Genomic DNA, 12,281 nt, shown 5'->3' on the forward strand with positions numbered 1-12,281 from the left:
GGGGTCTTTTTATATATTGGCTACTTCGTCATTTTTAGCCATCTTGAACAGTCTATTTTGAGGTGGCCCCTCCCAGCGAAAGCGATACTGCCTCAACTTAATTGAAATGTGTTGAGATTGTACGCCTGTGCTCCATCCCGGGATGTTTCCAGGTCGTAAGGCACGCTACTGTCGGGAGGGGTGGCGGGATTGGTAGATCCGGCGATAGAAGCCGGTTGGTGCGCTGAGATACCGTTCCATGTCCCCATCTCACTTTGCTGCCCCATTTATTCAAAAAGTTGCGGAATTTCGACGTGTCAGAGTCCAGTTCGCCGTTGCAAGTCCACCTTCACATACTCCGCACCATGCCGATATTTCGATCATAGTGAGGAATGCTCGCAGTGATGTATTCGTGTTGACATAAGTGCGACGCCAGTCCCGTTATCTCGGCTATACCGCAAGCGTTTCTTTCCCGATACATGCCAATTTAAACCAAAGAGAGGAATGTTTTTGTAGGTCAGTATTGACAACTAGATTCCGGGGGTGCAGTATCTTGGTGTATGATTCCCAGTTCGAGGGTTAGGAAATCCACATCTTGGGTACAACATAAGCTGTTGCAGCCACCTAGGCACTCAAATCGGAAAGGCACCTTTAGATTTCTTAAATTGACGATAATTCTACCTGGGATGTACTTTGTTGTGAATCTCACCAGCTAACACTCCACGTATTCGAGAACAACTCATTCTACTATATTGGGATGTAGCGGTAGATTCTGAAGAATGTTGACTTTATCACGGGCTATATGGAGAGATGCAGGCTTTTGAGGAATTTCGGATTCATCTTCATATGATAGGAGGCCAACACCTGGTCCAAGTCGATCAAACTCCTCAATTTTGGAGCAATTTTTGGTACGGCAATCGGCAAGAGACCAATCGGGGAGCGATTCGATCATTGGGAAGGGAATATATGCTACAAATAGAGAATCGTCCTCATTTGGATCTCTAGAGGCCCCAAAAAGGAGCCTATCATCGTTGACTGTAATCAGCGAGCTGCGCCAAAATTAAGCACTCTTTGTCCTCGGAAACAGTTTGGTGGTGCCTTTAACCTTGATCACCCGCAGTCGATCCCAATCTCAGACAATACACTGATCTTCGACTTAGGGAGTTGTTTAGGGCCGCAATAACCCCGGTCATCAGGAAACAAACTTTCCTCGGGTTTAATCATGGTGAAATGAAAGAGCAAAGTTGGTCTGTTTCGGCACCTCAGCAATGTGGGCAAGCGACTAATCTTGGTGTTGGCTAAATGTGGGGCTAATTTCCATTGAACGGAATGGAGAGCCTTAACTGCACGACACGACAATAGGTCTTTACAACATTGTAGTGAGTTGGGCAGAATTAGACTGCTCAGGTGAAGCTCGGTAATTCATACTTGGGAGCGTGCTCAGTTTTACTCAGGGATGAAAAAGCGGCAAGATAATTGCACCAAAATGGATAGAATGCCAAGACTTCGGGAGTCCTTGGCAGATGTCTTTGCCTTCTGTTTCAAGTTTCTGATGGTTTTAGATCCGGGGGTATTTAATACTAGCGAGAGAGCAACGTACTACCACATACATCGAACACAAAATTCTTCTTAGTCTACCCCAGGATTCTGGATCCGGGAAGATCGTAGACTCCATAGGTCCAGAACACCCCCAATGAAAAAAAAATACACGATACAACACTCTCTTCTAAATACTTTTAACAAGAAATGAAATAGCATACCCGCAACATACTGCTTAGACATGATATAAGGATCGACGAGGTACATTTTTCAACCTTGGCGTTAATACTCAATACAACTGCACAGCCTCGTTTCCAAGGTTGGCAAATGCCCCGTCATCTTCATCCTCTATTCCGTACTCCGTACTTCATAACTAGTCGGATCAGACATGTTTCAGGAAGAAAGGTACCTCCATATGCATGGACCATTTATGAGCTTGGTATAGTATCTAGTGTTAAATAATGTGCCCCTTTTATTATTGAGCTGTTTAGCTTACTTAGTGTATTCTATTGTCACCCCCTGATCGCCAGAAAAGGATGATCAGAAAAATCACGTATTCTGATGTGCGCATGATGACGTCTTGATTTTCCGCTTGGCCTCTAATCTGATCTAGTGCAACGTTGTTATGAAAATTGTGGCTACAATAATATGCTAAATCAGAGATTGAACCTGCAGATGTCGGGACTATCGTATTAGGCTATACCCATTAATACGGTGGCACGTACTAGTATTTCTCAACTGTTAAGCGTTCAAGTTACGAGTGGTCTGGCTAGATGGCATTTTTGGGTCCACCAGCATTGTCTGATTTGTCGCTGTATCATTGCGCGTCAATGGTCACAAATCTCTACCTTGGCTGCAATTGGACGGGTTCAAGGTGCGTACAGAGCATAAGCAGCACATATAGTTGGTTTACACTTATCCTCAGTTTTCTGGTTCAGTTCACAGGGGGCACCCTCCGATACACGCTTCTTGTAGCGAAAGCGAGTGTGTACCTGACACTATTATTAGACTGCTATGCTATGCACCGGTAGTCACTGTCTTATCAACCCATTTCGAGGAATCGACGAATAGAAAGCCGACTTCGCTACAAACTATGTTGTACACAAGATCTCAGGAAAAGCAAAAATCCATGCACAAGAATGATAAGCCGTGTTTGCGGCCTTGTGATGCTTTTTTTAGGGTAGTCTTTCTGAGACCCTTTTTAGATGTCTCCCTAATTGGCGCTCACGGGTTGTAGCTGGAAAATAGGTGGTGAAGCCGGCCTAAGATGTATATAGTAGCTTTTCTATGTATGATATTTGATATATGATTGATATAGAGTACTCTGTAAGCATTTCGAAGACCAATGTCCCTGGGCAAAGACAAATAAGTCCAGCCCTTGGTATGAGACATGGGTACACAACACTTGAGCAGTCACCTAAAAAATTTGTCGTACATACCATGATATCTCAGCTGCCTAACTCAAGGCCAAGATGGCGGCACTTGCACAGCCTTCAGGCAAGCGTTCCATCCTTGTTTCACTTAACAAAACAGGAACCCACGAGGCGCGTATCCTGCTCGGCCTCATTTCTTCTCGGGTGTGAAAAGAACTTAATCTCCATAATTAGGGGAGCCTTAAACTTGATAAATATGTGGTCTTTGCAATCCCAAGGTGTTACGTATAACCAAGCAATGATCAAATCCCAAGAGATGCTACTGTCGTGATCGACGTCAATTACAAAGGCCTCCTGGCTAAGGCATAAATTGGTCGAGTCTATCAACACGTGATGTAGAGTTCTGCCACAATTTGCCGATCAGAAAAAAAAAAGTAGCAGAATGATTTCCGCCCGCAGAGATCAATAATCTAGACCTGCAAAACACAAGGTCAAGGTGAAACGAGACAAGCATCTGATTGATTTGTTCCAGTATCAATTCTTACATTGTCTCAGGACTAATCAACAAAATGCCTGGCCCCGTGGACACCGCAAAGTCCATCAACAAGCGCAAGAGAAAGCACAGCTCGAAAGCAGAGAGCGATGTCGCCAAGCCCGTGCAGGCCAAATCCAGCCCTGCCGTGACCCCGAAAAAGAGTATTGCTTCAACCCCAAAGGCTTCAGCCGAGAAGTCCACTAAGAAGCGCAAGGTCAGCCCTTCACCAAGCGCCGAGGAAGAAAGCGCCGACGAGGTCGAGGTCGCCGAGGATGCCGAGGAAGTGGATGCCGAGGAGAACAGTGATGCTGAAGACACCGAGGCCGTGAATGGTACGGATCTTCCTACTATGGAAGATGTCCGTTTGCCTCAGACCGAGGGCAAGCTCCAGAAATTCACTGAGCTGAACCTTTCCGAGAAGACCATGCAGGGTATCAATGACATGGGCTTCACAACCATGACTGAGATTCAACAGCGTACCGTTCCTCCTTTGCTTGCCGGACGCGATGTGCTCGGTGCTGCGAAAACTGGTTCCGGAAAGACTTTGGCCTTCCTGCTCCCCGCGATTGAGATGCTGCACGCCCTGCGCTTCAAGCCCAGAAATGGTAGGGGTTTCCCCCTAAATGCCCTTGCCTGATGTTTACTTGCCGTTGAAACTGCTGGCTAACTTTTTTGATGCAGGTACTGGTGTTCTCGTTGTGTCCCCTACTCGCGAACTGGCACTGCAGATCTTCGGTGTCGCCCGTGAACTCATGGCCCACCACTCGCAGACATACGGCATTGTTATCGGAGGTGCCAACCGTCGCGCTGAGGCCGAGAAGCTTATGAAGGGTGTCAACTTGCTCATTGCGACACCCGGTCGTTTGCTCGATCACCTCCAGAACACCCAAGGATTCATCTTCAAGAACCTGAAGACCTTGGTCATTGACGAGGCAGACCGAATTCTCGAAGTCGGTTTCGAAGATGAGATGCGCCAGATCGTGAAGATTCTGCCGAAGGAAGAACGTCAAACTATGCTTTTCTCCGCCACACAAACCACTAAGGTCGAAGATCTGGCCCGGATATCCCTACGCCCTGGACCGCTTTACATTAATGTCGACCATAGCAAGGAGCACAGCACGGTGGCTGGTCTGGAACAAGGCTACGTGGTGTGTGAGGCAGACAAGCGTTTCTTGCTTCTCTTCTCATTCCTCAAGCGTAACCTTAAGAAGAAGATCATTGTCTTCTTCTCGAGCTGTAACTGCGTCAAGTACCATGCCGAGCTTTTGAACTACATCGATCTCCCCGTTCTGGAGTTGCACGGAAAGCAGAAGCAACAGAAGCGGACCAATACTTTCTTCGAGTTCTGCAATGCCAAGCAAGGTACCTTGATCTGTACTGATGTTGCTGCTCGTGGCTTGGATGTATGTTCCCTTATTCCTATGACACGACCGCGGTCATTGTATAACTGACTCAACTTTTAGATCCCCGCTGTCGATTGGATTATCCAGTTTGACCCCCCTGATGATCCTCGTGACTACATTCACCGTGTCGGACGTACCGCCCGTGGTGCCGAAGGCAAGGGTCGCAGTCTGATGTTCCTCCAGCCTTCCGAGGTTGGTTTCTTGAAGCATCTTAAGGATGCTCGTGTGCCAGTCGTGGAGTTCGAGTTCCCAGCCTCCAAGATTGTCAATGTGCAGTCTCAATTGGAGAAGCTCATCGGCCAGAACTACTACCTCAACAAGGTACGCTATCATTCACATCGTCTCACTTATCTGTGTTGCTCGTCTACTAACACACTTGTGCAGTCTGCCAAGGATGGTTATCGTTCTTATCTCCAAGCATATGCCTCGCACTCCCTTCGCACTGTGTTCGACGTGAACAAGCTTGACCTCGTCAAAGTTGCCAAGGGCTTCGGTTTCAATGCCCCTCCTCGCATTGACATCCAGCTGGGCTCGAGCCTCAGCCGCGACAAGAAGCAGGAGCAGCAAGGACGCCGCACGTACGGCAGCCAGCCTAAGCACGGTGCTGGACTGAAGTTCAAGCGGAAGCACAATGACTGAGAACAATCTGTATGAACATCAAAAGCGATCGATTGTCTCTGCATCTTTATTTTAGGGACATTGGAGTTCAACAATGTGGATATATCTATTTGGGTTTCAATCTCGTCCCCTTATTCTGTAATCATGAGAAAGATGGCATTCCAAGTTGAAAATTCGCTGGTAGCGGGAAAGTCGAATGCATCTTGCTGTTTGTACGGATCAATCTCCTTCACACCTCCTTGAGCCTTGATTGGAGGTTTGTGCATGCTGTAAACATGATGGATATACCCTCAGTCCAGGAAGCCAATTCCACATATTTAGACGCCAATCACGAAACTTCTGACTGTAAAATGACCGCGAGGCTTATTCCTTCACGGAATGCCACGGCAAGCATTCATTGAGCCATGTGGGCCTCGGATTTTTTCCACGTGGGAGGGGCTTGACGAAACAAGAATCGGAGGGCCACAGAAGAAATACCCAAGTGCAACGGAAAAAAAAAACACAAGTGCTGTAAAGTATCCTTACTGAAGTACGGGGTACGGAGTAGATATTGGTACCTATATGTAGCAAGTTCTACAAACCTCCCATACCCGCCGAAGCCATCCAATTGGAAGATGCCAATCTTACACAGTATTCTGGTCAGGCGATCGTTTGCCAATGACAGAGAGTCAAGCAGCTTGATTGCCACTAATGTACGAGATGCAGCAAATCCTCAACCCCCAGCTGCGCAAGTAGTCTCGATGGCAATTGCCTGCGCCCCCTTGCAAGCACTATGTATGTATAGTTCTGTCCAGTCACAGGGTGAGTCCACTGTTAGTGAATCTAGGGCCAAATGTCGGGAAAGACTGTCGGTGTATCTTGCATCCCGGCGATAGGCCAATCATTTCATTTGTTTAATTCCAATTGTTCCAACATGGAGAGGTTGGTAAGGTCGCAAGCCCGCACACGAGTGTGATGAGCTGGCATTTGCTGGGCCCAATCACCCGATCTCCAGGGGGTCTCTGTCGTCTGGGTGACGGTGTGCTTGTCCCGGTTCTCGTCTGTCTTTTGCGGGTCCCACGGAGAACTGCAGGTGGACCGTGTGCGTTCGTGTGTGACGGGTACAACATACTCCGTACACCGAAGTGTCTTTTTCACTGGTTTGTGATGGAAAAAATTGTATATTGCAGGGTTGACTTTGTCAAGATTACCCCAGCCACAATGCACGGAGGGTTTTACAGAGTAGCGTTTGGGAGATGAATTCGTTTATTAATTGAAGATGAGATTTGAAGAATTAAAAAAAAAAAAACTAAAATATAATAAAATCCAAAGAACCAAGGAACCAAAAGACGATCCCGCATAGATTCCAGGGTTCCGTTTGTTTACGGCGTACTTTCCTCGTACAAAGTAGTTGTCAGGTACTCTTTGTATGATGATCCACGCGGCTCGGAACTTGGGATGTACAATCGCCAACACATCCAGCCTTCTTTTTATTTTTAAATTTTTTTTTGAGGCTGGGCAATCATTTTTATTACTTGGGTACCAGCTGATATTCGCTTGTCCTTTGCTTCATTTTTCATTCCTCGTTAGAGATTCGAATTCTTTCCCTCCTCCCGCCCCCCCTTTCCTCTCATCATATTTTCATGTGAGGGGATCGGCGAGCTTCGACAGCACCTTGGGCACACTCACCGTTGCTTTTCTCTCTCTCCTTCCCAATCCCACATTCTTAATTTTTTCCCACTGTTCCGTGGTCTGCGCTGGTACGCTCTCACCTCCTATCACAATAATTCTTAGGACTTCGTTCCTACCATTTGTCACTTCCCCATTCGTGCCAACAAGCGCGGAGCAACAGTGATCACCCCCAACAACACTCCCCTCATCATCCTATCACCTCGGTCCAGCACGCCGGAGCATGCGATTGGGTTGAAGGACGCCTCACCATCATGGGGGTCAACAATCACAAACCGATTCTTCCCGCCCCCACAGATTCCATCATGGATACCTTTGGGGATAGCGTAATGGGCACAGATCTAGCAACTGACATTTCTCGCCGCACAGACAAAACTTCGTACTCTATCCCAGACGACGGTAGCCCCGTCACTGTCTCCACTCGGCGACAGCGGGACCGCGAAGAAAAATTGTCTCGATCTCAACAAGACTCTCATACCTCATTGCTCATCGAGTATTTCGAAGGCAGCAAAGGCTCAAGTGGTATTGTCTCTCGTCCCAGCGTGCGAGTACGTGTTACACCATCGTCGGCTAGAAAGTCCAGGGACAGAAAAGACCACTTGCAAATTACCGAATCAAGCGGAAGCGGTAGCCGCAAACCGTCATATACCCACCGGATATCCCTACCATCATCATCATCAAAACAAACGCAATTGGACTCGGGCACAACGGATGACAACAGCGTTGCGTCGAATTCAGCCGAGGAAGAGGGTCATCATTCGTCACGTCGCGAGCCGGTCGAAATCGAATTTGTGAACCGCGGACAGGAGAGCGAGATGTCTTCCCTTTCGCAAGACACCAGATACATGCAACCGTCATCGGAGGTTTCGTCCATGCCGGTGGATAGTATAATCAACGCTTCGTCAGCGGGTTCCAGGCGGAAACGCAGCCAGACTGTTGAGCGTGGTTCGCTTCCTGAAGGTGAGGGATTGCTCAAGACTCCTCACCGAAAAAGAAGTCGCAGCTTGAGCCATGAGCGAATTGCGCATCGCGTGGCAGAAAAGCTTGCAGAATCACCACAAGATGCTTCGAGCGGCGTGCACAAAAGCAAGGGTGACAAGAATTACCTCGAAGCAGACACAAAACCATCCCATCGCCGAAAACACAATTTCGCAGACGAAGAAATTATCAGTCCGGAATCTAGTCTGCTCAGTGCATCTGCGGTCTCTTCAAACCGCAAGTCCGATCAATACTCAACTCGCTCCGGTGCATCCAAGTCCTCTATCAACAACCCAAAATTACTCGAAACGGTTGAAGATGCCATCAGGAGATTGATCCTACCGGAGCTAAAGGAGCTCAAGAAGGACCAAAAAGTCATGACCAACACGAGCAAATTCGATCGGGACATGGCTGCGTCTAATTCGTCCGGCACGAGCTCCAGAGATGAGTTGGGTCGACGCCTCTCTAAGCACGCCAGTGCGCCGGATGTTATGAAGCCCAAAGTTGTTTTGACCAAGGATAGCAAAGACGAAGGTATTGTTCTTTCTCCCGAGACAGCTCCTCGAAACAAGGAGCGCAAAGCAAGCAAAAGCAGCGAAAGCTCCGATATGGCGGTGAGATGGGCAAATCGACCCAACTACACCGAACAAGACAAGATCCGCAGACAGAAAAGTAAGGGTCTTCGCGACGCCCATGCTGCTGCCCGAGTCGGTTCTGCTCTCACAGCGGCTTCTTTGCGACACCATGACTCCAACTCGAGTCTCGATAAAAAAGAGCGCCGCCGAAATAGTGGCTCCCGGAAAAGTGGCTCGCGCAAGAGCACAGAGAGTATTGACTACAACGAAACTGAACTTGTTTTCCAAAAACATAATGTTGCGCCAATGCCAATGCACAGCGCAATTGACTCCGATCTGACCAGAAACTCGTTGCTCTCTGAGCGAACGGCAAGTCCCATTCCCGAAAGGCAGGCATCTCACTTCGACGTTGCTCGCGGATCGCCGAGGCAGGGTATGTCACCAGTTTCTCGCACTCTTACTAATAATTCCGTCGACTCGCGATTGGAGCTCGGAATGCGCCATGGTAATCAATCGCACCATAATATCTCGGTGCACAGTCCTTCGGAGCGTGACCTGCAATACCAGAGCCAATCCCTTGGAAGTGACGGGGGTAACTGGGAAATTGCAGCTGCAGCTGCGGCTAATCTCCTTGACGTCGCCCACCCTGGGCATCACGAAACGGAAGGTGACCATCTCGATGAGAACACCGGCCGTGGACTGAGCCCCATTCAGAGTGTTGCAAGTGATATCACTGAGCCTTACAACGACCGTTACTCGGCTCACGGCGAGCAACACCTCGACAGCAAAAATGAGATTGAGCCTCGACTCTCCATTGACTCATTTTCATCCGCCCCCAGTACCAACCTAGCGAGATCCACCCGCCAGGGAACTAGCTCGCACAGCCAAAGTGGAATTTTCAAGCAGCACAGCCAGGCATCACCTGGCCTCGGATACGAACACTCGCGCCAGGGCTCCCAAGACAATGGCTTCTATCGCTATGATGAAGAGAACAGGCACTCTATTGACGATGGAGATAGCGATGTTGACTTCATGGATAAAGTCAAAGAGGGCCACCCTGTCACTACTGGCATTGCTGCTAACCCCAAATTTATGCACCCGATCGCTGTCGAATCTGCAGTCGCTTCCTTAATGGGTCCCTCTGTCCTTGAATCTCAGATCTCATCCATGAACCGCTCGCAAACTGATCTAGCTCAGCGAGCAGGCAGCCGAAGCCCCGAAAAGCCAGGAAGCGAGGTCTACCGCGGAAGCCCCTTGAAGCAACGCCAGGATGCTTTCAATGCCGATGAGACCTCTTTCCCTCGACGAATGGGTGCCACATCACCCCCTCAGAGTGTTACCCAGTCCGTCGAGGACATTGACAACTCTGCTAATATGGCTGCCAATACTCCGCGTGAAGTGGAGAGCCCTCACGTGGGCGTTGAAAGCCAGGAATCTGAGTCTGAAATTAACACCAATCCGTCCATAATACAGGGCCCCAATGGCGGTGTCGCTCAGGCAGATCACTGGACATATGATTCTAGGTCTCCGCCGGTGGATCACTACTACGATACCCATATCGGTGGATCTAAAGGTCTCAATGCTGAACAGCAGACAGGACTTGACGTTGAATACTACCAGACTGCCCATAATATCTTTGGTGGTGATGACTACTCTGTCGACTCTGGCGAAAACCAACCCCGGCCATTGTTCGGTACGCCTTCTGGTGCTAAGGACGAAGGCTACGTTTCGGCTGCCAACCCCATGTCTCCCAGTGTCGGGACCCCGAATCAGGCTAGTCGAGGTCTTGCGGGTGCGGATGCCGCTGGCAGGGGCAGTTACAATAGCCCTGCTGGGGCAGACGATCCTCTTGCCTCTGGTCAAGAACGCCATTTCAGCGGCTACTCTCACGGTGTTGGCTCACCACTCTACGACAGTGCCACCGGTCGAGGCATCGAGAGAATTCAGTCCCAAGATATCGTGGCTCTTATGGATCATTTGACTGTCCGGGATGCCCAGCGGAATGCCAGAGATACCGAGATTCTGGTTACTTTGGTTAGAAGCGCTGCTGAAATGCGCACCTCTTTCGAGCAGATGAAGAAGTTTATCGCCGACCAAGATGATCTCATCATGGACACTAGCGAGAGGGGACATGAGCGGACTCACAAGGCGCTCGGTGGTCCTCGGCCATTGCCCCCCAGTGCTTCTCGGAACCGGCAGCTGAACACGGCTGACGAGGAAGACAAGCGCAAGAGCATCTTCAAGCGTGCACTGAAGGGACTGAGTCTTAAGTCGGGCAATGATTTGACTAAGATTGAAGGCATGCTCGAGCAGCTACTTGGCGAGGTTGAGGCCCTTCGATCCGGACAAGATGGCTTGAGCCTTAACAGTGGCACCCGAATGGGAAACATGGAGCCAAGTGGGTACGAGGCTCCCGGTCCCAACGGAGTGCCTACCGAGACGAGTCGCTCTCCCTACGGGTCCAGCTCTTCTCGTCCGGCCAATGGCCAGCGCAGAGATTCAGACCAGCGAGTCAGCACCGTCCATGAAGTTGACGAAGACCTTGAGCTTGACGATGGCGACCAGTTCCTGACTTCGCATCTTCCTGTCCGCGATGCGCCCCGTCACGAGCGGTCTGGTTCATTGCCGGTGGCCACAGCTCGCAGCATCGAAACTACCCCCAAGGCTCGCAAGCACAAGTCCAGCAGCTCATCCATTTTCCCAAAGTTCTCCCGCTGGTCTAAGTCCACGGCCACCTCCATGGGCGACGGCATCCGCAGCAGTATTCAGCCTTCCCGCAAAGAACGTCCGACCTCGGACGAGTCTCGGTCCGGGTCTGATCTTGCACCCCTTGGCCAGTACAAATATCATGATCCCCAGGGGGACGACAGAATACGCTCTACCTATACCCTGGACGACGAACAAGATGTAAACAGACCCCCTTCACCATTGGTCCCTTCCCAGGTGTCCGAGGCGCCCAAATACCGCGGCCACCGTGGTAGTCTCGAGCTGCAACACCCCCAGCCTCGACAAGGCCCAACCGGACGTTACCAGTCCCACCTCGAAAATGAGGCCAAGATCTACGGAGGACCTATTTCACCCACTGACTCAGACCATTGGGATTCCAACCCCAGCCTGTCTGAGGTCAACCCTCCTCAAACCCGCGACAGCGACATCAGCGGCGCCACGCGTCTGTCTCCGGTCTCCGACGCAGGCTTCTCGGAGACTAGCTCCCGCGCAACCCGTACATCGGGTCCACCCCGTCCTCCTAAAGTCAAGGACGCTGGCCCTCTCATTCCTGAGCGTCTACCTAAAGTGGCAGATGATGAGGAACCGGCTTACAGCGGCGATCGTGCTGTTTCCAGAGTACGTATTCCCGAGGCTTCCCCGACTATTTCATGTGAACACCTTCTAATCTCCGTCCTTTCCAGAGCTCTGCCATCTGCTCTCCCCCCACACGCAAGCCAACTGGCCCGCGTCCCCTCACGTCTTCCGGCTCCTACAGCCCAGGCAATATTAAGCGAACCCGCTACCGAGGCAGTCCCGTGCAAGTCGACTGTGAAGAGGAGCTCTATTGAGACTTGCACTGTGATACCCCTGGGTTGATGTTTTCAATCTCCGTTTCCCTCTAGCG

General features: G+C 50.1%; 2 protein-coding genes across 2 annotated transcripts; both read left to right on the forward strand.

Annotated features, from left to right (window-relative positions):
* Positions 1-2,990: 2,990 nt before the first annotated feature.
* On the forward strand, positions 2,991-5,468 carry Pdw03_0976 (ATP-dependent RNA helicase DDX18; the record flags this gene model as incomplete). The annotated part of the gene is made up of 6 exons (XM_014679218.2): positions 2,991-3,095; positions 3,366-3,387; positions 3,447-4,031; positions 4,108-4,829; positions 4,890-5,150; positions 5,214-5,468. The coding sequence occupies 6 exons, from the start codon at positions 2,991-2,993 to the stop codon at positions 5,466-5,468; spliced, it is 1,950 nt and encodes a 649-aa protein (XP_014534704.2).
* Positions 5,469-7,420: 1,952 nt separating this feature from the next.
* Positions 7,421-12,225, forward strand: Pdw03_0977 (Microtubule-associated protein futsch; the record flags this gene model as incomplete). The annotated part of the gene is made up of 2 exons (XM_014679219.1): positions 7,421-12,013; positions 12,079-12,225. 2 exons carry the CDS (start codon positions 7,421-7,423, stop codon positions 12,223-12,225), a joined length of 4,740 nt encoding a protein of 1,579 aa, XP_014534705.1.
* Positions 12,226-12,281: the final 56 nt, after the last annotated feature.

Source organism: Penicillium digitatum, chromosome 4 (assembly GCF_016767815.1).
Source record: "Penicillium digitatum chromosome 4, complete sequence".
NCBI classification, from domain to species: domain Eukaryota; kingdom Fungi; phylum Ascomycota; class Eurotiomycetes; order Eurotiales; family Aspergillaceae; genus Penicillium; species Penicillium digitatum.